The sequence below is a fragment of the Rhinolophus ferrumequinum genome, chromosome 10 (assembly GCF_004115265.2).
Source record: "Rhinolophus ferrumequinum isolate MPI-CBG mRhiFer1 chromosome 10, mRhiFer1_v1.p, whole genome shotgun sequence".
NCBI classification, from domain to species: domain Eukaryota; kingdom Metazoa; phylum Chordata; class Mammalia; order Chiroptera; family Rhinolophidae; genus Rhinolophus; species Rhinolophus ferrumequinum.
This window is the reverse complement of record NC_046293.1, coordinates 74,362,360-74,375,665: the sequence shown is the minus strand read 5'-3', so window position 1 is coordinate 74,375,665 and position 13,306 is coordinate 74,362,360. Positions and strand designations below refer to the sequence as shown.

At 38.7% G+C, this 13,306-nt stretch overlaps 1 protein-coding gene across 2 annotated transcripts in view; it reads left to right on the top strand.

Moving 5' to 3' along the window:
* LIN7A (lin-7 homolog A, crumbs cell polarity complex component) overlaps window positions 1–13,306 on the top strand; it is a 144,432-nt gene that overhangs the window by 40,706 nt on the left and 90,420 nt on the right. For both annotated transcript variants that reach the window (XM_033118335.1, XM_033118336.1), the window contains exon 2: window positions 6,954–7,072. In XM_033118335.1, coding sequence (XP_032974226.1) covers window positions 6,954–7,072 — 119 coding nt within the window. The remainder of the gene's footprint in view (window positions 1–6,953; window positions 7,073–13,306) is intronic.

The window sequence follows — 13,306 nt, the reverse complement described above, 5'->3', positions numbered from 1 at the left end:
GAACAGCAGCAATCCTTTTATATACTTGTGAGAATTTTATAAGATGATTTAAATAAGACAAGTAGGCACTGAATAAATGATGGCCATTAACTCACTTTGTTCTGTATCACATATAAAATGATCAGTAACCTGTCAAGTGAATTTGTGAATCACTTCTTACATCTAAATCATCTGAGATGACTACTAAAAGAACAGATTTTAAGGCTCCACTCTCAGCCTCTTAATTTTTTTTAATTTCAACTTTTAGTAAATTTAGAGTTAAATTTTTATGTTGACTGCAATTTGAGAACCACTGCTTTCAGGCTTCATGCAAAGATTTGTTGATCAGATTAGTTTAACCTCTGTTAACAACCTTGGGAGAAGAAATCCTGAGTATGACTTTAAGAATATAGATCCCTGAGTCACATCTCAAATTATAGCCTAAATTCTAGAGGATATGGCCAAGATTCAAATCCTAACTCCAAAACTTACTAGCTCTTTTCTTGGAGAGGTAATTTTAACTCCATGGGTCTCATTTTCCTTTTTTGTAAAATGGGAATAATAATAGTACCTACCTCATAGTGCTGTTAAGAGAAGTAAAATGTTTAGATCAGTGCCATACTAAACACTGTATGTGACAACAATGAGCACTATATGTAATATTGTTATTAGAATCCCAGGGTTATAGTTTAGTGGTTACCAGAGGGTAAGGGGGGAGAGGGGTGGGAGATGAGGGTAAACAGGGTCAAATATATGGTGATGAAGGAGAACTGACTCTGGGTGGTGAGCACACAATGTGAGATATAGATGATGTATTGCAGAATTGTACACTTGAAACCTATGTAACTTTACTAACAATTGTCAGCCCAATAAACTTTAAATAAAAAAGAAAATAGTTTGAAATACAAAGAAAAAAAAAAGCCCAGGTAATTTTGGTTATCAGTGAGTACCACCTGAGAGAGGTATACAGGCATCCCTCATTTTATTGCACTTCACTTGATTTCTCTTTACAAACATTGCTTTTTTTTTTTTTTTTTTTTGTACAAATTGAAAGCAAGACCTTCCACCAGCAAAAAGATTATGACTCACTTTATTGTGATACTTGCTTTATTGCAGTGGTCTGGAACCAAACCCACAATATCTCTAAGAGATGCCTATATAGGTGAACAGAATAGGGGTTAATCTTTACTTAGGTAGGAAAGATTAAGAGCTCAGCCTCTGACCAAGAAAGGCTGCAGAGCACAGAGGTGTTATAAAAGTACTGAATGTTGAAGGAAAAAAAAGCTGCTATAAGAAGGGTTGTGATTAGAATGAAAATAAAAGGCACAGAGTTTAGCGTCACTTAGATCCAGACTCCAAACCCAGATCCCCGATTTTTTAAGGAGATACTTCAATTCTCTACAAGCCTCAATTTTCTCATTGCCTAATGTGAATATTTACTACCCCATTAGGTTATTACAAGGATAAAATAGGTTAAAAAGATGTGCAGCTCTTATCAGACAGTGAACCCTACTTCATAAACATTAAAGTTTACTGTTATTGTTGCTTTTAGAAATGAGGATTAACGGAATGCAATGTGTAAGAAAGTGAGGGGGCAAGGGTAATACCTAAGTATTTTGCTTAGATCATGGGATAAATGCTATGAATCTGAGAGCTGGCAGACAAGCGGAGCTGGTTTCGGGAAAAATTCTAAGATCTCCATGCTGTGGTTGTGTTTATCGGTCCTCCCACCAGTCCTTACCTAATATTCTTCCTAATCTGAGCTGTCTTAGGAAACCCAAACTTCTGTATTAGTAACCAAATATGGCAGAATAGTTTCATAAAATAAGTGTGAGGAGATTCTGAATAAGAATTTTAAGGCGACGCCTGAATGAACTGCACTCACTTTATTGCAATAGTTTTAAGAACAAGTATTTTGCTGACTCAACGGCTTCTTTTGCTACCATTCAGACCCAGGCCTTGCAGATTTCTGGTACTTTGACAGAACTAAAGGGAATTAGACTGGAAACTCCAGTCTCATATCCAATTTATCACTTAGCACCTCCCTGTAGCACCAGCCAGTTCTGGGCTGGAGGGACCTGAACTCTCCCGCTTTTGGTTTTTAGACCTCTTTCAGCTGTTATCAACTGCTGTACACCCCATTACCTCACAGTGCTGGGTTCCCTCAGTGGGTACCATCAAGTTTGTTCATGCTTCAGAGGACACTGCTCCTCGGGTCTGTCTCTCTGATCAGGTAGGCATGAAGGACAGACAGATCACAACGTCACCACGTCCATTGCCTTGCCACCAGGAAGGAGATTCTAGTCTCCCATGGGAGCAGGCACCTCCCATGGCTACAGTTGGTTCTGTTAGAACACTTCTCACTTAGTTAATGGAAGGGAAGAAAAAGACCTAGTACTCTGTCCCACTTTAATGACTGAACAATTCCCCATGAATTTTCTTTCATCTCATAATGACCTCTTAATAAGGACTGGGCAATACCTATGGTGTAATGTAGCAGGGCTGGCTCAGCTTTTAATAAGTCTTAATGGTGTGTCTGGTTTCCTTGATGGCTCCTTTTTGAATAATATTTCTCAGCCTTGCCTGGTCATAGGAATTATCTGGAAGCTTGAAGAAAAAATCTAATGACTGGATCCCACTTTTAGAGATTTTGATGTAATTATTCTGGGGTAGCTGACTGGTTTAAAAACACCACAAATTGATTCGAATGAGGAGACTTTGCTAAGGAAAACATTGTTTTAAAATGTGGGTGGTACCTAACAAGAATTACTTTTAACCATGGGCTTTTATCAATAATTCTGAGACTCCTAAAAGAATCCCATTCAGTATCCTATTACACAGGCCATTAAAGAATAACAGAAGACGCAAGAGTTCCTGGAATGCTGGGGCTGAAAGAAACCCGGAAGATCATTTTGTTTACTTTCTTTCCAAATGGCATCTTTGAACCAACAGCTTCAGCATCACTTCAAGCATTTGTTTAAAAGGCAAATTCTTGAGCCTTATCCTAATACCTCTCTAAAGTAGAGTTGGGGGTTCAGGAGCCTACATTTATTAATAAGTTCCCCCATGTTATTCTTGGGCTCATTCATGGTTTAAAACCACTAATCTGTACCAGATCTTCTCAACCCCAACCACACATCAGAATCTCGTAGGGGCTATAAAAATAGCCATGTCAACTTGACCAGTGGCTCCCAACTTTGGCTGCTTTAGTATCACATGAACGGCTTTAAAAAACCCCATGCCCAGACCCCACACAGATGCCAATCACATCAGAGTCTCTGGAGTGGGACCCAGGCATCGCTGGTTTTTAAAGCTCCCAGATGATACCAGTCTGCAGTCAAGGATGAGAACCACTGTTCTGAATATTCTGGTTTAATTTGTTTGGGGGGTGGGTGTCAGGCATTGATTTTTATATGTACCCTAGATAATTTTAATGTGTAGTCAAGGTTAAGAACTCCTGAATATTCAGGTTGGTGTCATTTTAAGCTTTCCTGACCTTCCCCCACTGTAGTCACTCATACCCATTAGCCGATAGATTTACGCTTGCCTCCTTTCTCCATATCAGACCACTGCCTTTCTGAGCTAGTCTCACTCATTAATCTGTTATTTATTCAACAGACATGTATGAAACACCTAATATTTGTCAAGTACTCTGCATTGAACTATAAGTACAAATAAGATTGTTCTTCCTGAAATCTCAAGAAGCTTATAGATTTGCAAGGTTAGAGGAAGGAGATATACATACAAACAGGTGTAGCAGAGAGTAGTAATTATTACAATGGATGAGTGAACAAACCTGTAGGAACACAGATATGAAAGCAACTAAATCTGCCTTGGTGAGTCAGGGAAGAGACGTCGAAGGGGATGCTATTTAAGCCAAGCCTTCTCTAAATGACCTAAAACACCCTTCATAATATGATTTATCATAATGTGATTCTTCATCTCTGGCTACTTTTGTCCTGGTTTCTACTTCAGCCATACTGAATTCCTCTCAGTCCTTTGAACACCCACATTCTCTTGACAAGACTTCAATCTGTATTCATTTGCCTGGAACATTCTCCGCCCTTCCCCACCTGCACCTCCTACCTAGTACTCTGCTTAGCTGTTCCTTCCACAGAGAGGTCTTCCCTGACCTCCAGGATGATGATAAATGTCTTTGTTATACATCTATGAACTAACTTGTAGCACTTCCTTTATTGCATACACCCACTTTGTTACATGTCTGTGACCCTTCAAACCTGTAAATTTCATGAAAGCAAGAGCAACCTGCTGTCTCCTTTACCACGGTGTGTCCCGTGCATAACACGTTGCCTGGCACTACTGGATCAATGACTTAATCGCACTCCAGGAACAGGGGATGATATGTGCAAAGCCACATAGGCATGGAATTCTGTGGCGTATCCTAGAATAACAAAAATTTGGGATGGCCAAAGTATACGAGGGGCAGGAGGACATACCTAGAGGTGAGTCAGAAGAGGTAGGTTGTTAAGAACCTTGTGTATAACCCTAAGTGGTCTGAACTTCACCCCGTAGGCAGTGGGAAGCCAGAGAAGGTTCTATGTGGGGGAGTGTAATAATGAGGATTATCATTTAGAACAATCGTTCTGGAAGCAGTGTGGAGGATGGACTGAAAAAGAGAAAAGATTAATTTAAAGAATAGTTAGCAACAAATGAACAAGACAAACAAATAAACAAACAAAACTCTTAGACACAGACAACAGTTTAGTGGTTACTAGAAGGTAAAGGAGGAGGGGGTGTGGTAGAAGATGGTAAAGGGGGTCAAATATATGGTGATGGAAGGAGAACTGATTCTGGGTGGTGAACATACAATGCAATATATAGGTGATATAGTAGAGAAATGTACATTTGAAACCTATGTAATTTTACTAACTTATGTCCCTCCACTGAATTTAATAAAGAAAGAAAGAAAAGGAAATGAAAGAAAAGAAAAGAAAGGAAAGGAAAAGAAAAGAAAAGGAGAGAGAAAAAACCAACAGTTAGGAGGTGTTCCAGCTATGGATGAAAAATAATAAAGGTTTCCCTGAAGCAATGAAACATAGGGGCGCCATTCAAAAGGCATTTTGAGATGTAGAATCTACAGCACTTGCTGACTAACTACCTGTGGGAGTGAATGTGAAAGATGATGCCATGACCTAACTTGGAAGACAGGCTAGGTGGGGATGCTATTAATGGAAATATGGAATATAGGAAGAGAAGAGCTAGTTTCAGGATTAAAAAAAAATGAGCTCATTTTTAAATATGTTGAGAATTTCATGTACCTGTGGACGTCTACGTACGGTCTTTTGTGCAGCTAGAAATCATAAAATTCTTAGCTTGGTACCTTGTTGATTGTGGATATCGCTGTTATTGTCCAATTAACTATGTTGACTTCCTGTTTACGAACAATAAGACAAACTTTTGGAACTGGCAACGTCATATTGATTCATGCTTTTTTAGGCCATAATTTACAATCAATTGGGAATACTTCAAAGGAAAATCTTCATTTATATCACTTATTGGTTATTTTCTTTGGTTAGATATATGCACCTATGCCAATCTCACCTGAATTCTGAGGTGGTAACAATTTTACTTTAGGTAGCTACTGTGTTTCCCCAAAACTAAGACCTAACCGGAAAATAAGCCCTAGCATGATTTTTCAGGATGACATCCCCTGAACATAAGCCCTAATGCATCTTTTGGAGCAAAAATTAATATAAGACCTGGTCTTATTTTCAGGGAAATATGGTATATGGTATTATATTCCTTTCTCATTTGCTTGTGAGTTCAAAAAGGAAGTTTATCTTACTCTTCTTGTTAACCTTAGTGCCAGGTCTGATAGGAACACAGATTAGTGGACGAATGTATATATGTATGGATGGATGAATTTATAATCTGGGATGAATTTATAATCTGGGGGAGTAGATATGGAATCCTTTCTGGAGCTGATCACTTAGGAATTGAAAACCTCTCTTCTATACATATGTAAATGCCTAAGTGACTTTTCAGTGAGTTATTGACTACAGCAACGAAGGTAGAAGAGATCACCATAAGTATTTTTAAAACAGCCTTTCATCATATCATTTTTCTCTTGGCAATACAAAACCAACCTGGGAATTTTAAAGCTATGGCTATAAAAGGCTACGTTTCTTGACACATGAGCCTTTGATGCTGTCAAGTGTAACCTTTGTGTTGTCAAGTGAAAGAGAAGCATTTAAATTAATTGTTACTGAAAATTCTTTTGCTTGGTACTGTCCTAGAAGCTGGTAGGTTGGTACAAGATTAGATTTTAATTTTAGGAAGATATATTTATGGACCTCATGAAGAGGCTGGAGGAGAAGAAACGATTCCAGTTGGACAGAGGAAAGATGATGATGAGGGCCTGGCACCAGGCAATGGCAGTTAAATAGCGAGAGCCAAGTCATTAATTAATTCATCAATATTTATTAACTGTATTATACCAGACTCTGGGGATGTAATGGTACCAAACCAGATAGGTTCTTACCCTCTTAGGAGTTTATAGATAAGTGGAAGGGATGTACATGCATATAACCAAATCATTATGCTAATAAATGGAAAATGGCAGATGTGATAAATGTGGTATGATTAAGGAAAAGTCACACTGAAAAAAAAAATCTCAGAGGTAAAATTTACAAGATGCATTTGGTTATTGGATACCAGAATAAATAAAAGACATGTTTCCTGCATTTTTTTTTCTGAAAGAATATTCAAACTGATTTGTATAATGGAAATAAGATACATGAAATGACATCAAAGATGTATTCAGTGATAAATTATGTGGACCAGATTAAAATGACCTTTTACAAAAGATGAGATCAATAAGCTATGAATTGTAAGTTCTGATTTTGCAATTAATTCCACTTTTTATTGTCACCATTCAATTGGAGTGATGGTACTTTGCTGCTGAGACACAATTTACTCTAAATCTCTCTCTCTCTCTCTCTCAATTCATTTAGATGTTGCCAGAGCAATTGAATTACTGGAAAAACTACAGGAATCTGGAGAAGTACCAGTGCACAAGCTACAGTCCCTTAAAAAAGTGCTTCAGAGTGAGTTTTGTACTGCTATCCGAGAGGTATGACACTAAGATTCTAATAATTATGTTCAGCCACATGTCTCCTGAATAGAAAACATGTCTTTTCCTCACAAACAGTTGAAATAGTTAAGATTGGAATTACATCTTAGATTTCTCTTTTTAGCTTCTTGGACAGATGATAAAATATAATTTAGTCTGCTACATTCTTAAATTAGATCCAGTCAAGATTTATACATTCATATAAACCAAATGTTGATCTTATGGTACCAATGAAGTAACTGCCTCAGAAGGTAACTATTACCTGTAGTCTAAACTATTTGTGATCACATGGTCACCTGGATATTCAGTTAGAAATAGTCAGAATTAATGAGGGCTTAGATTTTCTGAAAAGAACATTCGACTCAATCTTTCAGATTTTACTAAATCTGAAAGAGTAACCTCATACTGACTATTGTTATAGTTATTCAAAATTTACTGTCTAGTGCAATAATGGAAAATCTCTGAACAGGCTGATATGACCATCTCACCAATCTTTGTAGTGCTTTCCTTTCTAATGATGTTAAGATACTGAAGGTGAAACAAGTGTACAGTAATGACTGTTTGAAATTTGTATTGACTTGCGATGGAATTGACTTGCCAACTAATGAATTGAATTGGTTACGAGAGAGTTCTCTTGAGAGATATATGTTATGCTGTTTTTGAATAAAATAATAAGCTCATCCTTCCTTTCCTATCAGGTACTAAGTAATAATTCATTAATTAGAACCATAGGACATATCTGCCTTGCCAGAAGCTCCCAGTAATTAATTACCTACTGTCATCCTCCCCTAAGAGTTGAACCCAATGACTACCGGGAAAGGTTGTTGTAGCAGAGGGTGTCTGCTTCTTGAGGAATGCTTGCATCGACCTCCCTCGTTGCAACTCTACTTGTGGCTAATATACACTCCTTTCCCTCAATTATGCTAGTTTATGAGTAGTTACTAGGTGGGCAAGACCCAGGTGATTAAGGTGGAGAGACACACAAAACCTCTCTTACCACAAATTTAAACTGTAGCCTACCCAGTGCAGTTACAATTTGGAGTTTGCTGAGATTTGATTTAGCTACTTATGCTAAATCTTTACCAGGTGAATTTGCTGACTATTTCGTTTTTGCTTACAATGAATACAGCTTGAGTAAATAACCAAAATTGTATCTCCAAGTTTTAACTTATGAATTTGACCAAAGGCTGCAAGGAAATTTCTCCAAGTGTGTGAATTCTCAGCCGGTGGCTGCTCAGTGGAAAGGTTTAAGAAATATGGAAACCCCATGAGACACCTCTTGGTTAAACGCCTGTATTCATTTTGTAGACCAAGGTTAAATCTCCTATACACCCTTTCTTCCTTCACAGTGTGCTACTCCCCTGAGATTTGGTGACCGACTTTTCATTTTTAGGCATTCTATCATTTCTTCTAGTTTCCATAGAACCAACTAAAAAATAGGGCGCATCAAATATATTCCTTTGCTCACTGGGAATTTGGCTTGTGATCAATGCAAAAACTTTACCTTCATGGAATTTATATTCCAGTGTGAAAATGATGTTAAACAAATACACAATACAATGTCAGAGAGTGACAAAACTATGGAGATAAATAAAGCAGGATTAGGGGAGTGGGAGTAAGGCACTATTAAGTTAGGGTGACAAGAAAATAACCTACTTGAAGTAATGGAACTAGTCACAAAAAATGAGGTATAGCATAGCATTTCAGGCAGAGGAAATCACAATGCAAAAACCCAGAGGCAGGAATGATCTTAGTCCAAGGAAGGGACATCCCAAAAGGCAGAATGTCTGTAGTGATATAAGCAAGGTAGAATGCCTAGAGGCAGCCAGAGAGCACATCACATAAGGCCTCATAGACTTTGGTAAGAACTTTGGATTTCATTCTACACATGATAAGAAGCCCTTGGAGAGTTTTAACCTGACTGGATTAGATTTAAAGGTCTCTCTGACTGCTGTGAAAATACAAGTGTGTGTACAAGAGTAGAAACAAGAAAGTCCAGTAATAAAGCAAATAATGAGTAGATCAGGTGAGAGATAAGATGATGCCAACATGGATGAAGGTGGTGGCAACAGTGCCAGTAGTAGGAAGTTGTCAGATTCGACATGTAGTTTTTGAGAGTAAAGTCAGCAGGAATTATTGATGTATTGGCTATAAGGATGACAGAGAGACATCTCAATCGATTCTTAGTTTGGGCTTGAACAACTGGATGAATAGTGATATAATGAGACGGAACTCTTTAGTAGGGATCAGGTTTGGAAAAGACTATATAAGAGTTCTGTTGGGGATATAGTAAATCGATGATGTTTTCCAGACATCCAAGTAGAGATATCTAATAGGCACCAGAGTCTGTAGCTTGGGGAAAGGTTGGTTCTGGAGATGTAAATGTGGTATAGATATCTGTTCAAACAAACACTCAGGCCTTTATCTTTAAACAGTTTTTTTAGAAAACAGAGAATGAGAGTAAAAAAGAAAATAAACATGAAGACATTTATAGAAATTATGGGTTCTGGGCAAGGTGGCCGAGTAGGTAAATGCTATGCTTACTGCCTCACATGACCACATTAAAATTACAACTAAATTATAGAACAGTCAACCTGGATAACCATCTGAAGACTAGCTGAATAGAACTCCTACAACTAAGGATATAAAGAAGAGGCCACGTGGAGACTGACAGGAAGGGTGGAGACGATGAAACAGGCTGGCTCCACACCTACCTGCGGTTGTTGAGCATCATGAGGGAAATCTCAATGTTGGAGGAGTGAGGGGCTCAAGGGCCACACTGGGATCCCCAGCCCAGGGTTCCAGAGCTGGAAAGAAGAGTCCCCACAACATCTGACTGTGAAAATCATCAGGTATTCTACCTGATTGGGTGAGAATGAAGGCTGCTGGACACCTAGATATACTCTCAAAGGGCCCACACACATACTCACTCACTCACAGGCACTCACCCTGGGCTCCAGTGGAGGGATGGCAACTCCAGAGGTGCCAGAGACATACATCAAGTTATGTGGCTTCAGAGTTAGGGCTAGAGGGACAGCCACTGTTGTCCTTTGCTGAGTCCTCCTCCTATGTAGTCTACAGGTGAGCACCATTTTTCCCATGTTAAGCCCTCCCCCACACAGCTAAATCTGAAACTACATTGGCCTGGTGAACTCTGTTTCTCTTCCACTCCAGTGACTCCCTGGGACCCCACCCAGCCCAACTAGAGCACCACTGGAGGCACTTTTGGTACCAGGCAACTATCCCCAACTATCCCCAATGCTACAGTATTTCTTGGACACATCTTGGGGTTCTGAGAAGGTGGCAACTATCCTCCATGTTCTCTGGGATACCTTCAGACAAATAAAAATGAAAACATGACCCAAAATATATGGGATACAGCAAAAGCAGTTCTAAGAGGGAAATTCATAGCAATACATGCCTACCTCAAGAAACAAGGAAAATCTCAAACAATCTAACCTTATACTTAAAGGAACTAGAAAAAGAACAGCAAACAAAGACGACAGTGAGTAAGTAGAAGGAAGGAAATAATAAAGATCAGAGTGGAAATAAATGAAATAGCGTTTTAACCGAAACAATACAAAAGATCAATGAAACCAAGATATGGTTCTTTGAAAGATAAACAAAACTGATAAACCTTTAACTAGACTCATCAAGAAAAAAAGAGAGAAGACCCAAATAAATAAAGAATGAAAGAGGAGAATTGACAAAAGACACCACAGAAATACAAAGAATTACAAGAAAATACTGTGAGCAATTTTATGCCAACAAATTGGACAGTCTAGAAGAAATGGATAAATTCCAAGAAACATACAATATTTCAAGAGTGAATCAAGAGGAAACAGAAAATCTGAACCAACTGATTACTATTAATGAAGTCAAATCAGTAATCAACCAGCTCCCAACAAACAAAAGTCCTGGACTGGGTGGCTTCCCAGGTGAATTTTACTAAACATTCAAACAAGAATTAACAGTTATTCCTCTCAAACTTTTCCAAAATTCAAAAGAAGGGAAGTCTCCCAAGCTCATTCTATGAGGAGGCCACCATTACCCTGATTCCGAAACCAGGCAAAGACATTACAAAAAAGGAAAAATATAGGCAAATATCCCTGATGAACATAGATGCAAAAAAATCTTCAACAAAATATTAGCAAATTAGATTTTAAAATATATTAAAAAGATCATACACCATGATCCAGTGGGATTTATTACTGGGATGCAACATTGGTTCATTATCCACAAATCAATTGATATGATACACTACATAAGCAAAATGAAAGATAAAAATCATATGATATGATCTTATCAATAGTTGCAAAAAGAAAAAAAAGCATTTGACAAAATACAGCACCATTTTATGATTTAAAACAAAAACAAAAAAAACTCAGAAAAGTGGAAATAGAGGGAACATACATCAACCTAATAAAGGCTATATATCATACTAACGTCATGCTTAGTGGGGAAAAGCTAAGAGTTTTCCTTAAGATCAGGATAAAGAAAAGAATGTCCACTTGCACCACTTTTATTCAACATAGAATTGGAAATCCTCGCCATAGTAATCAGACAAGAAAAAGAAATAAAAGTCACCCAGATTGGAAAGGAAGAAGTTAAACTGTCATTATTTACAGATGACATAATACTAGATAGACAGAACCCCAAAGATTCCACCAAAAAGATATTAGAACTGATAAATGAATTCAATAAACTAGCAGGACACAAATTTCATATTCAGAAATTGGTTGCGTTTTTATACACCAACTATCAGAAAAAGAAATTAAGGGATTTTCAGTCAAGATGGCAGAGTAGGTAAATGCTGCACTCATCTCTCAGGACCAAATCAATTACAACTAAACCACAGAACAACCATTATTGAGAATCACCTGAAGTCTAGCTGAACTAAAGTCCTACAACTACAGATATATAGAAGAAGCCACCTTGAGACTGGTAGGAGGGGCAGAGACCTGGGGCTCGTCCCACACTGGCATGTGACCATTACAAATCAGGAGCGATATTTCAGCTGTCGAGGTGCCCACCTGAGGAGTGAGGGGTCCAAGCTCCTCCCCAGCACAGGTTTTCAGTACCAGGGAGAGAAGTCCCCATAACTTCTGGCTGTGAAAACCAGCAAAGATTGTGTCTGAGTGAAGCAGAGGGCAGCTGCACTCCTACATGCTCCTCTTAAAGGGTCCCTACACAGACTTACTCACTGACGGACTCAAATACTCTGAGATCCATCACTGGGGCAGCAGCTCAAAAGGTGCCAGGGACATATGGGGAGGAACTGAATTGTCTGGCTTCAGAAAGAGAGCTGGAGGGGCAGCTTCTCCTGGACAAAGGAGCTGGCAGAAGCCATTATTTCTTTGTTGAGCCCTGCCCCTCCCTGCATACAGACAGAATTATTTTAATAAATAAAATCAACCTGGCTGTCACCTTTCCTTTGCTCCACCCTAGTTGCTCCACCCTAGTGATTCTCTGAGACTATGCCCCACCCAAATTTTGCGTACACCCAAGCTGCTTCCAATGGCTTTTCTATATAAATGGCTTGCCTTGACTCATGCTGTGGACTTTCCTAAAATCTCTCAAAGGTTCACAAAACCCAAACAAGCAGCATCTGGTTTTGGCATGTCCTGGACCTTTGTCTGAGCAGCCCTAAGCCTGCCACTAGTGACAGCCAACCTTGGTTTGTGGCTTGACATCTCAAGGTACCTCCAGTCACAGTGTGGGCAGCGGCCATCTCTGGATTGGTTTGTGGCTCATGCCAGGTGGACCTAGGCAGGACAGAATGTGGCAGAACTTGGCCTGTGGTGGGTCCAAGATATGGAAGCAGCCTAAATGCCCATCAATGCACTATTGGATAAAGCAGAGGTGATACATATATACAATGGAATATTACTCTGCCATAAAAAATGAAATCTTACTATTTGCAACAAAATGGATGGACCTAAGGGTATTCTGCTAAGGGAAATAAGCCAGAGAAAGACAAATACAATATGATCTCACTTATATGTGGAATCTAAAGAACAAAATAAACAAAAGAGAAACAGACTCTTAGATACAGATAACAAACTCATTGTTACCAGATGAGAGTGGTAGGGCTGGGTGAAAAAGGTGAAGGTATTAAGTACAAATTGGTAGTTACAGCAGTCATGGGGATGTAAATATAGCATGGGGAACACAGTGAATAATATTGTAATAACTATGTGTGTTACCAGGTTGGTACCAGAGTAATCAGGGATC